Source organism: Pan troglodytes, chromosome 5, assembly GCF_028858775.2.
Source record: "Pan troglodytes isolate AG18354 chromosome 5, NHGRI_mPanTro3-v2.0_pri, whole genome shotgun sequence".
NCBI classification, from domain to species: Eukaryota; Metazoa; Chordata; class Mammalia; order Primates; family Hominidae; genus Pan; species Pan troglodytes.
In genome coordinates, this window is record NC_072403.2 from 82,016,434 (window position 1) to 82,034,690 (window position 18,257).

Genomic DNA, 18,257 nt, shown 5'->3' on the forward strand with positions numbered 1-18,257 from the left:
ACTTCTTGAGAGTGGACTATATATCATATTTTTACTTATTTGCTTTTTTCTTTTATAAAACTCATTTCCTATCCTAGAACAATTCATTTTCAAGAGAAAAAAGTGCACGTATAAAACAATATTTCATTCCGATGTCCCCAACTTAAAACTTTATTCCTGTTATTCCCATGTTAAAGGCACAAAATTTTCTGTAAAAACAGATAAATTCTGTTTTCCATTTTATTTTCATACATTCTATTTGAAACACAGAAAATCCCCTAGTAGTAGTTTAGAATTTATGCAGATTCTAGTTAATCTTATGTTTCAAGTCTATGAAGCATATTCTAAAGCAATAATCATAACACTTAAAATACACTTGCATAACATTTTTGTTGAGGTGGGTATTAGGTATCATATGCACTGCAACATTCCTGGCAAGGGAGTGCATGTAATATTTTAAAATGAAACTTCCCTTTTTCACTTCAGCTCCTTTTCTTGATTAAGAAGCTGTAAATGTATCTTACCTCTTTTCACAAATGAAAATGTGTTCAAACGTAATTAATCTACCCTATTAACTCTACAAAACATCTGCTATATTTGTTAAACACTTCAAACTTCTGTTCTGAACCAGTTAATTCTAAGTAATTTCTCAGTTAAATATTTACATGGGCTTCCATGATGATAAGCTCTGGCTTGTCTTAAATAATCAGCAGATTGTCCAGAGAGAGCTGTGTGAAATGTAACACATTGTAATAGCTATCCACTGGAACTTAAAATGGTTAGCTGGCTTGGACTATTTTTTGCTTATTTTTATCTTAGCCAAAAGAGGTAGTCCTTATGAATTCCATTCTTTGTCAGTATTTTTAATGTCCAGAATTGTGTTAAAAGGAAAATGAATACCTATGTAGACCTATGCAGATGTTTACCTTGTGAAAATGCTAAATCCAATCTCAAATGTCTCTTTCAGAAAACTGATAAATCTGTATGTGTGCAAGATTTTAGAAATAACTCAATTTACAGTTATTTTTATAGCAGACTAAGTAAATTAAAAAGTAGAAAACATTGATAGGCATTTTTCGTTAGCAAATTAAATTGAAGAAGAAAAAAAAATCCACAGGCTATGCAAATGTGTGGTGTGTACAAAGATAATTAAGAATATGATTCTCTAACTGCACAAATTATATAAATCTGTAAAATATCAGGTTTTGGTCAAAAATTGGAATAAGTTCCACAACAGAGATGCTGTTACAATGGTAAATGATTAATTTGTAAATGAACTATAAGGCAATTTTTCTCATAGACGTCAGAGAATAGAATGATCACTTCAGACTGAGGAAGACAGACAAGATTGAAAGTTCTCCAATGTGGTAATTAAGTCCAAGTTTTGAAAATAAAAATGATTATATAAAGAGCAGAAGCCAGTTCTCCAACACCAACACTCAGTATTGTTCTAACTAGGTGTTTTCTTCTTTACAATATGCCAAATGTTTATTGAGTTCCTTCTATAAGTATTGTAGAGGTTAGAAAAAAATGAGCCTGTATCCTCTACAGCAGGGGTCCCCAACCCCCAGGAAAAGGACCAGTACCAGTTCGCAGCCTGTTAGGAACCGGACCACATAGCAGGAGGCGAGTGGTGGGCAAGCGAGCAAGCTTCATCTGTATCTACAGCCACTCCCCATTGCTCACGTTACTGCCTGAGCTCCACCTCCTGTCAGATCAGTGACTGCATTAGATTCTCATAAGAGCATGAACCCTATTGTGAACTGTGCACATGAGGGATCTAGGTTGCGTGCTGCTTATGAGAATCTACTGCCTGATGATCTGTCACTGTCTCCCATCACCCCTAGAAGGGACCGTCTAGTTGCAGGAAAACAAGCTCAGGACTCTCACTGATTCCACATTACGGTGAGTGTATAATTATTTCATTATATATTACAGTGTAATAATAATAGAAATAAAGTGCACAAAAAAATATAATGTGCTTGAATCATCCTGAAACCATGCCCCCATCAGGGTTCATGGAAAAATTGTCTTCCACAAAACTTGTCCTTGGTGCTGAAAAGGTTGGGGACCGATGCTCTAGAGCTCACGGTCAACTAAAAGGATAAATGAAGCACACACATAATGACCTTTACAAAACCAGAATAAGGAAGAACTGTGGGAGGGATTCTGAGACAAATGCTGAGCTCTATCCAAGTTCAATTTACATAAACTGGAGGTTAAGTATATCTGTAATTTTCATAATAAGTGATCGATAAATCCACTGTTTGACTTTACTAAACGGGAGGAACAGTGTCCTGGATCATTATAAATAATCCTCCCAGAATTTTAATTTGTTAGTTTGGGAATAGGTATTATTTTTCTACAGTTGATTGATCTGTGTTTTACTAATGATAATATTTAAATTATTTTTGCTTTGTCAATTTCAACTAATGTTCAATACTCTGCTCAAAATGTTCTGAAGATTAGGAGAGCATGGCTAGAATTACAAATTGGTCTTGGATCATTCAAATAGTGAATGATTCATCAAGGATTAAAAAAGAATTTCCTCAACTTTTAATCAAACCTGTAGCTGGGTCCTAGACTTAGCAAAAGTGAGGAGGAGGAGATCAGAGTCATGACAACATCTAGGAGGCCCATAAGTGATTTATGTATGTGAGTTTGTACCATATCTTACTACTTGAGTCTCACATACAAAAGATTATCATAAATATTTTTTTGCGTTTGTTAAATACATTCCAAATCAAATATTATATCCTTGCATTAGGTAGACTTTGCTACATAATTTCTTTAAATAGTAAAGGGAGTAGATTTTTGATTATATGTGTCTCAGAATTAAGTGAACTCCCTGATGTGTATGTTTTAGTAACTCATGTTTAAAAACACTGAATGAGCTGTCAGCATTTGGATGAATATCAAAAATGTTATATATTAGTTTGACTATTCATGAAATGATAATAGTTTTCCTAAGGATAAGAGAGAAGAGTTTAATCTAGAGCCAAGATCGTGTCAGGCTTATAAAAAAATGACACAACCTCCCTGCAATTATATTGTAATTAATACTTGTTAAATTTGAATTTCAAAATTTGTTTTTCTTATAAACACTAGGAATTTGCCATTTTAAAGTTGGCCTAATTATCCAACATTACTTGATTATATATCATTTGGCAGGTTTTTTTGTTTTTTTGTTTTTAACTACAAACAGAACTGATTAGTTTTTTTCCCTTTTTTTTCCTACCTAAATCAATAAAACATGGACTCCATATGCCCCTGTAACATTAAATTGCTCCCAAAGTAGATAAAAGAAATGAGAGTGATAAATACATAAATTTCATTCAACTGTTGTGGAGAAGGAGTAACAAAGATTTGGGGGAACAGTGAGAACTGATGACATATGCAGAATTTTTTGTACTAACACTTTAAAAAAATTAGTTACAATAATTTATACTGAACTCTGAGAATATTAATCAAATGAAAGCCATCTGATTTAAAAATTAAAATACGTATATCACTTTTTTATTCAAAATAAAATTAGATGGTGAAATTAAGCATGTATGACATTCATGAAAATTTAGTAATAAAATAATTTACAGACAGGCAAATGCTGAGAGATTTTGTCACCACCAGGCCTGCCCTACAAGAGCTCCTGAAGGAAGCACTAAACATGGAAAGGAACAACTGGTAACGGCCACTGCAAAAACATGCCAAATTGTAAAGACCATCAAGTCTAGAAGAAACTGCATCAACTAATGAGCAAAATAACCAGCTAACATCATAATGACAGGATCAAATTCACATGTAACAATATTAACCTTAAATGTAAATGGGCTAAATGCTCCAATTAAAAGACACAGACTGGCAAATTGGATAAAGAGTCAAGACCGATCAGTGTGCTGTATTGAGGAAACCTATCTCATCTGCAGAGACACACATAGGCTCAAAATAAAGGGATGGAGGAAGATCTACCAAGCAAATGGAAAACAAAAAAAGGCAGGGGTTGCAATCCTAGTCTCTGATAAAACAGACTTTAAACCAACAAAGATCAAAAGAGACAAAGAAGGCCATTACATAATGGTAAAGGGACCAATTAAACAAGAAGATCTAACTATCCTAAATATATATGCACCCAATACAGGAGCACCCAGATTCATAAAGCAAGTCCTTAGAGACCTACAAAGAGCCTTAGACTCCCATACAGTAATAATGGGAGACTTTAACACCCCACTGTCAACATTAGACAGATCAATGAGACAGAAAGTTAACAAGGATATCCAGGAATTGAATTCAGCTCTGCACCAAGCAGACCTAATACACATCTACAGAACTCTCCACCCCAAATCAACAGAATATACATTTTTTTCAGCACCACACTGCACCTATTCCAAAATTGACCACATAGTTGGAAGTAAAGCACTTCTCAGCAAATGTAAAAGAACAGAAATCACAACAAACTGTCTCTCAGACCACAGTGCAATCAAACTAGAACTCAGGATTAAGAAACTCACTCAAAACCGCTCAACTACATGGAAACTGAACAACCTGCTCCTGAATGACTGCTGGGTACGTAATGAAATGAAGACAGAAATAAAGATGTTCTTTGAAACCAACGAGAACAAAGACACAACATACCAGAATCTCTGGGACACATTTAAAGCAGTGTGTAGAGGGAAATTTATAGCACTAAATGCCCACAAGAGAAAGCAGGAAAGATCTAAAATTGACACCCCAACATCGCAATTAAAAGAACTAGAGAAGCAAGAGCAAACACATTCAAAAGCTAGCAGAAGGCAAGAAATAACTAAGATCAGAGCAGAACTGAAGGAGATAGAGACACAAAAAACCCTTCAAAAAATTAATGAATCCAGGAGCTGGTTTTTCGAAAAGATCAACAGAATTGATAGACCACTAGCAAGACTAATAAAGAAGAGAGAAGAATCAAATAGATGCAATAAAAAATGATAAAGGGGATATCACCACTGATCCCACAGAAATACAAACTACCATAAGAGAATACTATAAACACCTCTATGCAAATAAACTAGAAAATCTAGAAGAAATGGATAAATTCCTCGACACATACACCCTCCCAAGACTAAACCAGGAAGAAGTTGAATCTCTGAATAGACCAATAACAGGCTCTGAAATTGAGGCAATAATTAATAGCTTACCAACCAAAAAGAGTCCAGGACCAGATGGATTCACAGCCGAGTTCTACCAGAGGTACAAGGAGGAGCTGGTACCATTCCTTCTGAAACTACTCCAATCAATAGAAAAAGAGAGAATCCTCCCTAACTCATTTTATGAGGACAGCATCATCCTGATACCAAAGCCTGGCAGAGACACAACAAAAAAAGAGAATTTTAGACCAATATCCCAGATGAACATCAATGCCAAAATCCTCAATAAAATACTGGAAAACTGAATCCAGCAGCACATCAAAAAGCTTATCCACCATGATCAAGTGGGCTTCATCCCTGGGATGCAAGGCTGGTTTAACACACACAAATCATATAAACAGAACCAAAGACAAAAACCACATGATTATCTCAACAGATGCAGAAAAGGCCTTTGACAAAATTCAACAGCCCTTCATGCTAAAAACTCTCAATAAATTAGGCATTGATGGGACGTATCTCAAAATAATAAGAGCTATTTATGACAAACCCACAGCCAATATCATACTGGATGGGCAAAAACTGGAAGCATTCCCTTTGAAAACTGGCACAAGACAGGGATGCCCTTCTTCACCACTCCTGTTCAACATAGTGTTGGAAGTTCTGGCCAGGGCAATCAGGCAGGAGAAGGAAATAAAGGGTATTCAATTAGGAAAAGAGGAAGTCAAATTGTCCCTGTTTGCAGATGACATGATTGTATATCTAGAAAACCCCATCGTCTCAGCCCAAAATCTCCTTAAGTTGATAAGCAACTTCAGCAAAGTCTCAGGATACAAAATGTGCAAAAATCACAAGCATTCTTATACACCAATAACAGACAGAGAGCCAAATCATGAGTGAACTCCCATTCACAATTGCTTCAAAGAGAATAAAATACCTAGGAATCCAACTTACAAGGGATGTGAAGGACCTCTTCAAGGAGAACTACAAACCACTGCTCAACGAAATAAAAGAGGACACAAACAAATGGGAGAACATTCAATGCTCATGGAGAGGAAGAATCAATATTATGAAAATGGCCATACTGCCCAAGGTAATTTATAGATTCAATGCAATCTCCATCAAGCTACCAATTACTTTCTTCACAGAATTGGAAAAAACTACTTTAAAGTTCATATGGAACCAAAAAAGAGCCTGCATTGCCAAGTCAATCCTAAGCCAAAAGAACAAAGCTGGAGGCATCATGCTACCTAACTTCAGACTCTACTACAAGGCTACAGTAACCAAAACAGCATGATACTGGTACCAAAACAGAGATATAGACCAATGGAACAGAACAGAGCCCTCAGAAATAATACCACACATCTACAACTATCTGATCTTTGACAAACCTGACAAAAACAAGAAATGGGGAAAGGATTCCCTATTTAACAAATGGTGCTGAGAAAACGGGCTAGCCATATGTAGAAAGCTGAAACTGGATCCCTTCCTTACACCTTATATAAAAATTAATTCAAGATGGATTAAAGACTTAAATGTTAGACCTAAAACCATAAAAACCCTAGAAGAAAACCTAGGCAATACCATTCAGGATATAGGCATGGGCAAGGACTTCATGTCTAAAACACCAAAAGCAATGGCAACAAAAGCCAAAATTGACAAATGGGATCTAATTAAACTAAAGAGCTTCCGCACAGCAAAAGAAACTACCATCAGAGTGAACAGGCAACCTACAGAATGGGAGAAAATTTTTGCAGTTTACTTATCTGACAAAGGGCTAATATCCAGATTCTACAAAGAACACAAACAAATTTACAAGAAAAAACAAACAACCCCATCAAAAAGTGGGCAAAGGGTATGTACAGACACTTCTCAAAAGAAGATATTTATGCAGCCAACAGACACATGAAAAAAATGCTCATCATCACTGGCCATCAGAGAAATGCAAATCAAAACCACAATGAGATATTATCTCACACCAGTTAGAATGGCAATCATTAAAAAGTCAGGTGCTGGAGAGGATGTGGAGAAATAGGAACACTTTTACACTGTTGGGACTGTAAACTAGTTCAACCATTGTGGAAGACAATGCAGCAATTCCTCAGGGATCTAGAACTAGAAATACCATTTGACCCAGCCATCCCATTACTGGGTATATACCCAAAGGAATATAATTCATGCTGCTATAAAGACACATGCACACGTATGTTTATTGCAGCACTGCTCTCAATAGCAAAGACTTGGAACCAACCCAAATGTCCAACAATGATAGACTGGATTAAGAAAATGTGGCACATATACACCATGGAATACTATGCAGCCATAAAAAAGGATGAGTTCATGTCCTTTGTAGGGATATGGATGAAGCTGGAAACCATCATTCTCAGCAAACTATCACAAGGACAAAAAACCAAACACCACATGTTCTCACTCATAGGTGGGAATTGAGCAATGAGAACACATGGACACAGGAAGGGGAACATCACACCTGGGGCCTGTTGTGGGGTGGGGGGAGTGGGGAGGGATAGCATTGGGAGATATACCTAATGTAAATAATGAGTTAATGGGTGCAGTACACCAACATGGCAAATGTATACATATGTAACAAACCTGCACGTTGTGCACATGTACCCTAGAACTTAAAGTATAATAAAAATATATATATATAAAAGAAAATTTAGTTTATATGAAAAAAATTAAAAATGAATATATACATAATAAGTAACTATGGATCATGATGAGTACATCTGGCCTTTTAGTTTCAACATAGCCATCACTTTTTAGAAAAAGGTCATATTATAAAAATGAATGTTAATTATTTTTAAATTAGATAACAAAAGAATTTCTTCTGGAATAAGGGGAATAAATTTACATTTATTTGCAGTTGTATTATCAGATTTTTCATTTATTTCAAACCATTTAAGGCATTTAATAGATGATGGGTTAATTATAAATATTTGGAAAACTTTTTGAAAATTACTGCCTTTATCCAAAAACTTTTATTAGAGTGGATGAGTTCCCCATGTGAATTGTCATTTGGCCAGTAACAGGCACATACCGTGATGAATAAGATATAGATTCTGTTATAGATTAGAGCCTGGTGAGAGTAACAAATCATTACATGAATAATCACTTAAATGAATTAGTGGTAAGTACTTGAGAGAAAAAGTGCAAGGCACTAGGAGACTGAAACAAGGCATTGTCTCCAAGTGGCAAATCAGGGAAGATCAAGCCTGGTTTTCTTAAGATCAGTTTGGCTGTGATGCGAATGGATGGAGGAATGTGTAGCGTCAACTAGGAAGCTCTTACAGATGAACAAGAATATGGGAGCGGTAGGAGTGGAGAGAAATGGATGAATCCAAACGTATCTTGTAGATAAAGCCAACAAGATTTTGTAACTGTATGTGAGAGAGAAGTTTAAGAGAGTTGAATGTGGAGAATGAGTTCTAGATTTCTGGCATGAGCATGAAGAGAGTGTGGTATGGATTTATTGATTTGGGGCATGGTGGAAGAGGATCCAGTTCTGGAGGGAGGATCCTGAGTTCAGCATTTGATGGGGTAAACTGTGGATGCCTGTGAGGTAGCTGTGGTTCCATCAAGCACGTGGTGGGTCTGATTGCAGCTCAGAGTTAAACTGGAGTTGTAGATCTGGGAATTGCTGGTCTAGAGAATCCAAAGCCCACAGATGTGTGAGATCAATGTGAGAGAATGTGGACTGAGAAGAAAATGAGACAAAAATCTCCCGCATTTAATGGTTGATTAGGGAAGAAAGAAGCAGCAGGAAAGACGTAGTCATAACTGCTGAAGTTTTTTTTGAATGGCAATATCATCATTTTTAATTTCATGTGGAGTAAGAATTTCTGTCTAAAATAAGAATCAGGAGACTTGACTTTCAGATTAATACCTGGGATTTCCTAGGACTTCGTTATGATCTGAAAAAAAAAGAATGTTTATTTTCCCTACCACTTTATGTTATTACAAGAAAGCAGTAAATAATATTTTTAATATTAAAAGTTCAATGTTATGAGTAGGCATGTTTGAAGCCAACACCATAATCATGCATTTCCTTAGAATATACTTTAAAAGCTACTCTCAACCAAAAATATAATTTTATTTATAGAGTTTAAATATGTAAAGAGGTATCTTTTTCTGCTTGCAAATATTGTTACCACTTATTTATGGTGGTTTGTTGAAACATGGTTCCAATCATATGAGATTCTTCACTGGCGGTGAACATTTGGTCTCACACCTGGTGTGGGACTGCCTTTTTTTCTTTCTGGAGTTAGCTACAAAGATAAGCCAGTCAAAGAAGGGCAATTCATCATTATTAATATATTATATAGTTCAACCTTGAAAGAGCTCAAATTACTTTAAAAGTTTGTTTTAATCAACAAAATAATTATTAATTTTCACAACATTCTTTGTGAGGCAGGTGTACTTGAAACAGTGTATTAACATGTGGCTCTTTTTCCTCATAGGGTTCCCTGGGGATACAAGGCCCCCAAGGTCCACCTGGAAAAGAGGGTCAGAGGGTAAGTAAACTTGGAACAACTGGTGGGCATTACTAACTTAGGGGTTACTTATTTGGGAACACTAATGAAAATGAAACCGAAATAGAGCAAGCAGATGGGCATATGGAGAGTATCAATTATCCAAAGGCTGAAATTTGAGATTCGAGATTTTGACAGAGGTTTTGCAATTCAGAAAATTCTATATTTTTCAAGATTGGCAGCACAAGTGTAGAGATATTGTTTGGATAAAATGAATTAGCCCTAATTTGATCTACACTACTTTGGTCATACTTTTAGTTTTTGAATTAAATTGATGAGTATCTTTGTGGAGGTCCAGCCTATTTATTAATTCCATAAAGGTTGTGGATATTAACTACATTCTTTATCCAAATTAAATTATTGACTTCACTGGCTTTTCATAACTCTCCTTTCATTGCCATTTATTGCCTTTAACTGAGACAAAATAGTAAGCAAATAAATCATCATTGGAATTGGTAGTAGAGCAATAACCTCCTATTTCTAGTGCAGTTCAATTTCATCATTCCACAGTAAAACGAAGCCCTGCAGTGTTATGACAACTGGTCAGCTTTGTATGAGCAGTGGGGACCCCATTCTTGTGTTTTACTGTTATTATTATCATTTTCAAACCATTTTAAAGTCTCAAAAAATCTTGTGTGTTCTTTCTCATGTGTTTATTTATGGCAGTCTTTGTACTAAATAGTACAGGTACTGTCAACTTCTGTTCCCTTGTTGATGAGCATTCCATGACTTAGAGTTTAGATGATTTGCCTAAACTTGAGCTTCTGACTGTAGTCCTACGTTCTCTTTTATTATTAACCCCAAATATGTTTCTTAGACATTCTCATTTATTATTCCCAGTTCTGCCTTCTGTAAAATAAGTCTCTTTCCTCAACTACAAATATTTGAGGGTCAGTGGTGTATTGTACTAAGGTTTACCTTTTATCAAGTTAATAAAATTCCAATTCTCTTAACTTGTTCTCTTATCGTATGGATTCTGGACTCTCCAACATGCCAATAATCTTTGTCAGAAAACACTCATTGGCTTTCCAGAGTTGTCGAGAATGAGACTGGATACATGTGGTCTTACTTAGGGCAGAGTAAAATGAGGCAAGTACGCCCCATACCACAGACAACATGCTACTATTATGGCCTAAGATTGAGCCAATGCTCCTTTGTCTGGTATTGTACTTTTGACTTGTACTACATGTGGTCAATTAAATGCTCCTCCCTTTTTATTTTAATGAAAACTGCTAAGTCAGGTCTTCACCCAGCCCGTTGTTGTACAGTTGCCTTTTTGAATCACAGAGTAGGAACTGATCCTTGTTGTTAAATTTCATCTTTATTGATTTTAATCCCTAATAGCATTCTATTCTTTGGGGGCTTTTTGCTTTTAAAAAATGATTTGAATCCTGTTTTCCAGTGAAATATCCCTCAGCCTTATGCTACTTTAAAATTTGATAAGCCTACCTTCTGTCTTCATTTAAATCGTTAATAAATCCTGAACAGAACAGGGCCTGACAACCCTGTGTAACACCAGCCTAGGCTACCATCTTTTCCACCACTGATGTCCTTAAAGTGTGACAATCAAATCATGTACAAATGTATTTGAACCCTACCACCTTCCCACCCACATTTCTTGATTTGGCTTGTAAGATAATTATGACAGACTTGTTAGATACTAGGTGAACTGAAAAAATATTTAAATGAGGCTTTTTAAAAATAATAATGCTTCAAATTAAAATTGTACCCTATCAAAGCTTGCATTTCATAAGAAAGTAGATTAAAGAATAAATTAAACATGTATTTTCCATGATAATAATGAAGGAAATCAGTTAAATTGTAAAGTTCAACCACTATTTTATGTAAATTTACTCCATTTATAAATGCGTATAGTCCAGATAATTTTATATTACTTTTATCTTCTATCAAGAGTAACATAATGTCAGAAACTAAAGAATGTAATAGAACTTATAGACACTTTTAGGCATAGTTCGTCATTATTGCTACTGCTCTTTCCCAAATGCCCTATTTATCAAAAGAAGTAGCTAGAGCAGGTATTATTGACATTATCCACATTTACAAATAATTATATGCATTTGGATTATATCCATATATGCTCAGTGATTTATTCTACTTTATAAGCTACTTGAATGGGAAACAAATGAATTTTAAAAATGAGCGTTCTTACATATTTACATTTAGGTCCAACTGAGTGCCACCATTTCTTCTCAGCTCAATAGTTAAGGAGTACTCAGCTCTTTCAGACATATAAATGTACTTGTACATGTATGCCTGTGTATATACATATGTGTGTATACATACAGATGCACATTCTGAAAGCTAAGACCAATAATTTTTCTATTTCACTAAAGTTTGCAGTAGAAAACAATAGTGAGAAAAATCTAGGAATTTAAAATCATTTTTATTTACCCAGTGTTAAAAAACTCTTGTATTTTAATTATGAGTGGTTGACCAAGAAGGTATTGACTATCATTAAGGCTATTTAAATGAAACATAAAATATGTGAAGTTTTATGTACTTTATTCCTAAACATAATGACTTTAATGAAAGCAGAACATTTAGTTTTAAACAGATCATTAACTTGTTGGTTTTCATCAATGATTAAATACGTAGTAGCTACTACTCTCCCAATATCTCACAATTATGGTGAGTTTCAAACATGGGTGTCACATTTAAACATGCTTTGAAAAATATCAAACATTATAGAAACATGTTAATATTGCTATTATTATTATGAAAGACATAGGATTCTGATCAATGAATTCTTTTTCTTTTTCTCTTTAACTCTTTGTGTAGTTTCCTATAAGCATAATAGCAACACTATCTTTTTGCAAGTACCACGCCAAGGTTCTGTTTGAAATTTTGATTAGTTGATTTTATTTTTTTAATTATCATTTAAGCTGCTAAATCTTAGTTTATAAAGTGTTCATTTAATAAAATGTAGAAGTAATGTGCTTCTTACGCTTAAAAGCTATTCTTAACAATGTTCTGTGACAATATGTATCTGAAATTTATAGGCTGTTTTATTTCTCAACTTCCTGATTTTCATTTTTTGGATCTTTTATATGCCATTATTTATTTATTTACTTTGTCTTCTTGAAGCCCTGCAAGCAAAATATTTGGTTGACATATTTTTTAGTCTTACATCCTTTATGGATTCACACAGTTTTTAGAATTCAATGAATGTTGAATATTGATCCTAAGCTACAGATGAGAATGTTTCAGATCACGATGAGGGAGAACAGAATGGCATTGGGGGTTGGGGGACTTCCTGGAAGTTAAGAGGGGGTTTAATCCATCATGAGGCAGAAAAAGGCCATACAGAACCAAGAAGTCAACAGAAGAGCGGTTCTAGATTCATGAAGGGTTCAGCAGAATTAAAATTTGGAACAAAGTAAGTGGAGGGATGCTGGATAAGAGAAGTGGCTGGAATTGGTGCCGGGGAGAGAAGTTCGGTTGAGTAGTGAGGAGGGCACTGGAAACAAAAATCTCAAGAAAATGTGTAAGGAAATTAGGGCATGAGTTGTGAGGAAGGAGAGGCAAACAATGGAGATTGTGGTGGAGGGAAAAGGACAGGAACTGGATGGAAACCCAGAGAAGTATCTTCGTGAAAAGTGGAATATTTCAGGCAGCAGAGCATGTTCATGGATATTAACGAGAAACATTGCAAAAGAACTGGCATTATAAAGATTCCATTTAAGATGTAGGTTCCTTGCAGGATTTCTTAGTATTCCTAACAGACTCTCCCCCAAAATAATGAAAACAATAATTTTTATGTAACCTTGAATTTTCATTTTATAGTCACATTAAATGCACATCTGAATAATCTCAAGGTTAGCATGAAGCTACCCTGGTCTTTTTAAAAGAAGTTCTTCTAGGTCTCTGAAAAAAGACATTTACTGGTGAATCAACTAGTTACTGCCGCAAACAGAAGTTTGTGTGGTTGGACCAAGATGACACCTCACTCTTGCACTCTGTTGCTGGATCCTAATTTTAATCCTGAACAGAAACTTTATGTTTTAAATTCCCTGTAACTTACCCCTCTATCCTGCCCTGTCTTGCTCTCAATTTGTCCTCTCTGCCTGTGCCTGTCCTTTTTCCCCTCTCTGGGCAACCATCCTCTTGATTGCCTCCTTGCAACATTTTTGTGCAGGTTTTACTTTCCCTTGAAGTGCTTGCTCCAAGCTGGCTTTGAAGCTGTGTCTGGAGTCAGGATTCCTTGCATTCTAAACAGCACAGAGAACATCAACCTACCTACCCCTGCCCCCGTCAAGATGTGTTTCTTTGCACCAGCCCACACTTGATGGCAAAGGGGCTGGGTCAGATTCCCTCCATGAGCTGGGAGCCTACAAAAGTACAGGAGGGCAGGACAAGCAACATGTCCACTTTCATCTTATGGTGCAAGCAACTTGGAATTTAGGATACAGGTTGCACCACAGACTTTGGGGCCAGATTGCCTGAATTTTATTTATCTATTTATTTATTTATTATTGAGACAGAGTTTTGCTCTTGTTGCCCAGGCTGCCGTGCAGTGGTGCAGTCTTGGCTCACTACAACCTCCACCTCCCCAGTTCAAGTGATTCTCCTGCCTCAGCCTCCCAAGTAGCTGGGATTACAGGCATGCACCACCATGCTTGGTGAATTTTTGTATTTTTAGTAGAGATGGGGTTTCACCACGTTGGTCAGGCTGGTCTCAAACTCCTGACCTCAGGTGATCCACCCTCCTTGGCCTACCAAAGTGCTGGGATTACAGGCCTGAGCCACAGCGCCTGGCCCAGATTGCCTGAATTTAAATCCCAGCTTTACTGCTTATTAGCTTTGTGATCTTGTGTGAATTCCTCAGCCACTCTGCACCTCACATGCCTCTTTTAGAAAACGGAGATGCTAATAACGCCTACCCCACAGGGCTGTGATGAGGAGTAATGCCATGTCGGTGTTAGCCTAGTGATCTCAAGATGTTTATAGAAGGGAATGTAGGTATACAGCTTCAGAATATTAGTATTTGATTAAGGAGAATGTCTAATTGATCAAGAAAAAATATTTAAGATAAAATGACTTTTTTCACTACTACTCTGTTGAATCTATTTTATTTAAATTTTACCTGAATCTTACTTTACCTAGATGTCCATGCCCATTTTCTAATGCCCCAGGAGCTTGAGGCCCAGTGTTGATCTAACTTGATAATAAAATTGAGTATGTAAAAATGTCTGCAAGGTAGAGTAGACTATTGCCTTTTCCTTAAAGAAAGAGATGCAGATTGGTGTCATCATTATGGAGTAGCTGAGACCTCAAAATTTGTTTGATGAACAAATTGTGCTGATCATGTGTAAATTTACTGGGATTTTCATGTAAAATTTACACTTGGTTTTTCTTTTGGTTTGATTCTGAACTGGTTGATATACTTTACCTAAGACAGCACAAGTAATGAATTATGTTATTAATAAGTACTGGGGTATCTTGATCTCATTAGGTAAAAGGACATCAAAGTCATTGCTTCTATGAAATCAACACATACAACAGGACTCACTTAAGCAAAATTTTCCTTAAGCTTATTTGTTTTTATGGGGCTTGGGATATTTTTCAAGTGAAATTGTGCCCTCATAGTCTAGCCATGCTCTATGAAAACTTTGTAGAACACAGCAAGACAGTAATGCAGGTCAGACCTGCCTCACAGTAGAGTAAAAAAAAAAAAAAATAGTGTTTCATTGGGTGCGGTGGCTCATGTCTGTAATCCCAGCACTTTGGAAGGCCAAGACGGGCTGATCACTTGAGATCAGAAGTTCAAGACCAGCCTGGCCAACATGGTGAAACCCTGTCTCTACTAAAAATACAAAAATTAGCTGGGCATGGTGGTGGGTGCCAGTAATCCCAGCTACTCGGGAGACTGAGGCAGGAGAATCGCTTGAACCCAGGAGGTGGAAGTTGCAGTGAGCCGAGATTGTGCCACTGTACTCCAGCCTGGGTGACAGAGCAAGACTCCACCTCAAAAAAAAAAAAAAAAAAAAAAAAAGAGAGAAAGAGTATTTCTTCTTATTTTAAGATAGCTTATTCCAAGTTACCAACTTCACAGCTACAAAATGATCTCATTATTCCAATGAAATGATTTCAGGGTCTGGTAGAAACCACTAACAATTGTGTGCAGTTGCACATCCTTACACAGGCTTGAATTTTAGAGAGGAGTCTTATAGAGAAAAGAATGGATAATTATGAATTTACAGGAAGTAATTTTGTTAGTTTCACATTAAAACAGGTGATATGATTGTCTTCTATCTTTATGTGTCAAAACTGACAATGACCTTTAAAATGCACAATGAGTGTTTCATAATTCTGCTCTCACTAAAACTATGACTGGTGTCCTTCCACCAGGAATTTGTATTACTAGCAAGAAAAAGTCAAAAATTACTTTAAATAATAGCTTTAACTCTGGTCATAGGTAGAAAAAAAAGCATCGTTTTTGCTTGGATTCATCTATAAATATAAACGTATACCTTAAAAATAACACGTTAAATGTTCTGTATTCTACAACTATTGGTTCATGCTTATTGCTTGTTAGAAAATTGTTGGCATACAGATAACATCGTATTTTATTTACTTGCTATGACATTTCTTCAGAATGTCTCCATGAGGATTATCTTGGGAGTTTGCAAGAGATACCATCCTTAATTCTGCCTGACATTTCTAGATGAATAACAGGGAAATTGGGTACCCTATTCAGGTCCAAGCAACAGGTGCAGAGCTTTCTCCAACACATTGTTTGAATTTACAAAACCAAATATGAAACTTGGTGGATAAAAATAAGCAAATCTGCATTTATCCCTGCATCTCTGTTTGCAGAGCTCCATAGTGGACTTTGGCTGCTTGGTGTCTCCTAAAATTGGATCAAATATAGTTACTGAAGCAATGTAGTAAGACAGGAAAAAGGGAGAAAGGCTAATATATGTTCATGTCAAACAAATGCCTTCAAGGGTGTACTTGTGCAGCAAGGATAGTCCTTTACTTTTGCCTCATATTCTCTTACTGGTGGGAAAGATAAATCAAGGAAAAAGATGTTGGAAAACAACTTCTAGCACAGGCTAATTAAAATCAGATGAACAAGAGATGTAGCCCAGACTTTGTGATCACAGGCCATCCCTTAGATAAAGTTAAACAGCACAGCTAGTTACTGACAGTGTGCCTGTGTCTCCTTGTGGTAAATTTCACTCTAACTAGTGGTCTCTGCAGTGCACTTGAGATAGAAGAGACAAAACGCCCTGGAAAGGCTGTCAATGAGAAAAAAAATATTGTAAGCAATGATTTTGTTCCAATAATACTTATATCAATAGTAAAGCAACAGTGAGCTGAGGTCCTTACATTCACTTAAATGAAGAGCTGAATGACATTATTTGTATTGTAACAAAATAACATAATAAGTTTTCTCTTTTATATGGATTAGTAAAGAAAAAATGTTTTGTATTTTCAAATAGGACCCTGAGTCTGAATGGTTTATTTATTTATGTGAATAGACCCAAGAGCTGTTCTCTGATGTGGAAGAGGCACATCAGCTAATGGGGACTCCTTCAAACTGGAGAGATTCAGCCCCTGAGCCGAGTGGCTGAGAGCTTCAGAAAGAAGCCTGGAGAGGTGAGGGTGGACCCATTTCAGGAACATCAAATCATCACATTTTCTAGCTAAAGGGGTACTATAGTATCATTCCAGCCCACCAAATAAGAAAACAGAGACCCAGAAAACATTGGCAATTCTCCAAGGCTGCAGGGCTATTTATTCTGCATAATATACACCCATTGTCTATTTTGTGGTATCACACTGAAACCCAGATTTGCTTGTTTTAAAATAGGGATATTGAGAATTTAACCAAATCACTAACTTTTAAAAAACTTACTTAAAAATCACTAACTTAATTTTTCTAATTAAAGCCACACACTAGAAGGGACAAATATAGGTAGGTACAGCTGATCCCTTTATGGTCTCCACACATTGTGATGAGCACACATTCTGTCCCTATAACCTGCACCAAGATTTGGGAACCAGCAATGCCTGGCCAGTGAGGGACCAGGGGGAGAGTCAGAACTGCTCTTTTTTTCTCAGGAGAGCAATTGGATCAATTTGTGACTTCAGCCAAATCACTCAAGACTCTAGTCTAAATTTATCTGTTTTATCATAACTTAGCCCTCAGGTATATTATAGGATTACGCCGGAAGCACTTTAAGTGCACTCTGGTGACAGGTGTTCTATGAAGGAGTCTTATAAATATTACCTACTTAGCCACAGAAACACTTAAAGAGAATGGAAAAGGAGAAGGCACATTCTGCCAAAGTGGCGATATGCTAATACACCTGCATCAGGATCTTTATTCAGAACATTACACTGAACACGTTAGTAACTATTTCATACGTTTACCATTGGAAATGTCAAGTAGAAAGTTATTTATCCATTTGGGATGGAGTGAATATATGTGTGGATGGCTGCCAAAACCAAGAATTAATCACAAGTTATTAATCAATTTGGAAAATATAAACAGATAAGTTTTCAGAAATGCAAAACATTTGGAGCATGAAACATTTTTATGGCCTAATGACTTTGAAAGCCAGCAAATTATGTTTCCAATAAATAA

At 36.1% G+C, this 18,257-nt stretch overlaps 1 protein-coding gene across 5 annotated transcripts in view; it reads left to right on the top strand.

Moving 5' to 3' along the window:
* The window catches only part of COL19A1 (collagen type XIX alpha 1 chain), a 339,181-nt gene that overhangs the window by 186,716 nt on the left and 134,208 nt on the right, over window positions 1–18,257 (top strand). For all 5 annotated transcript variants that reach the window (XM_001135236.6, XM_063813156.1, XM_016955766.4 and 2 more), the window contains one exon: window positions 9,572–9,625. In XM_001135236.6, coding sequence (XP_001135236.3) covers window positions 9,572–9,625 — 54 coding nt within the window. The remainder of the gene's footprint in view (window positions 1–9,571; window positions 9,626–18,257) is intronic.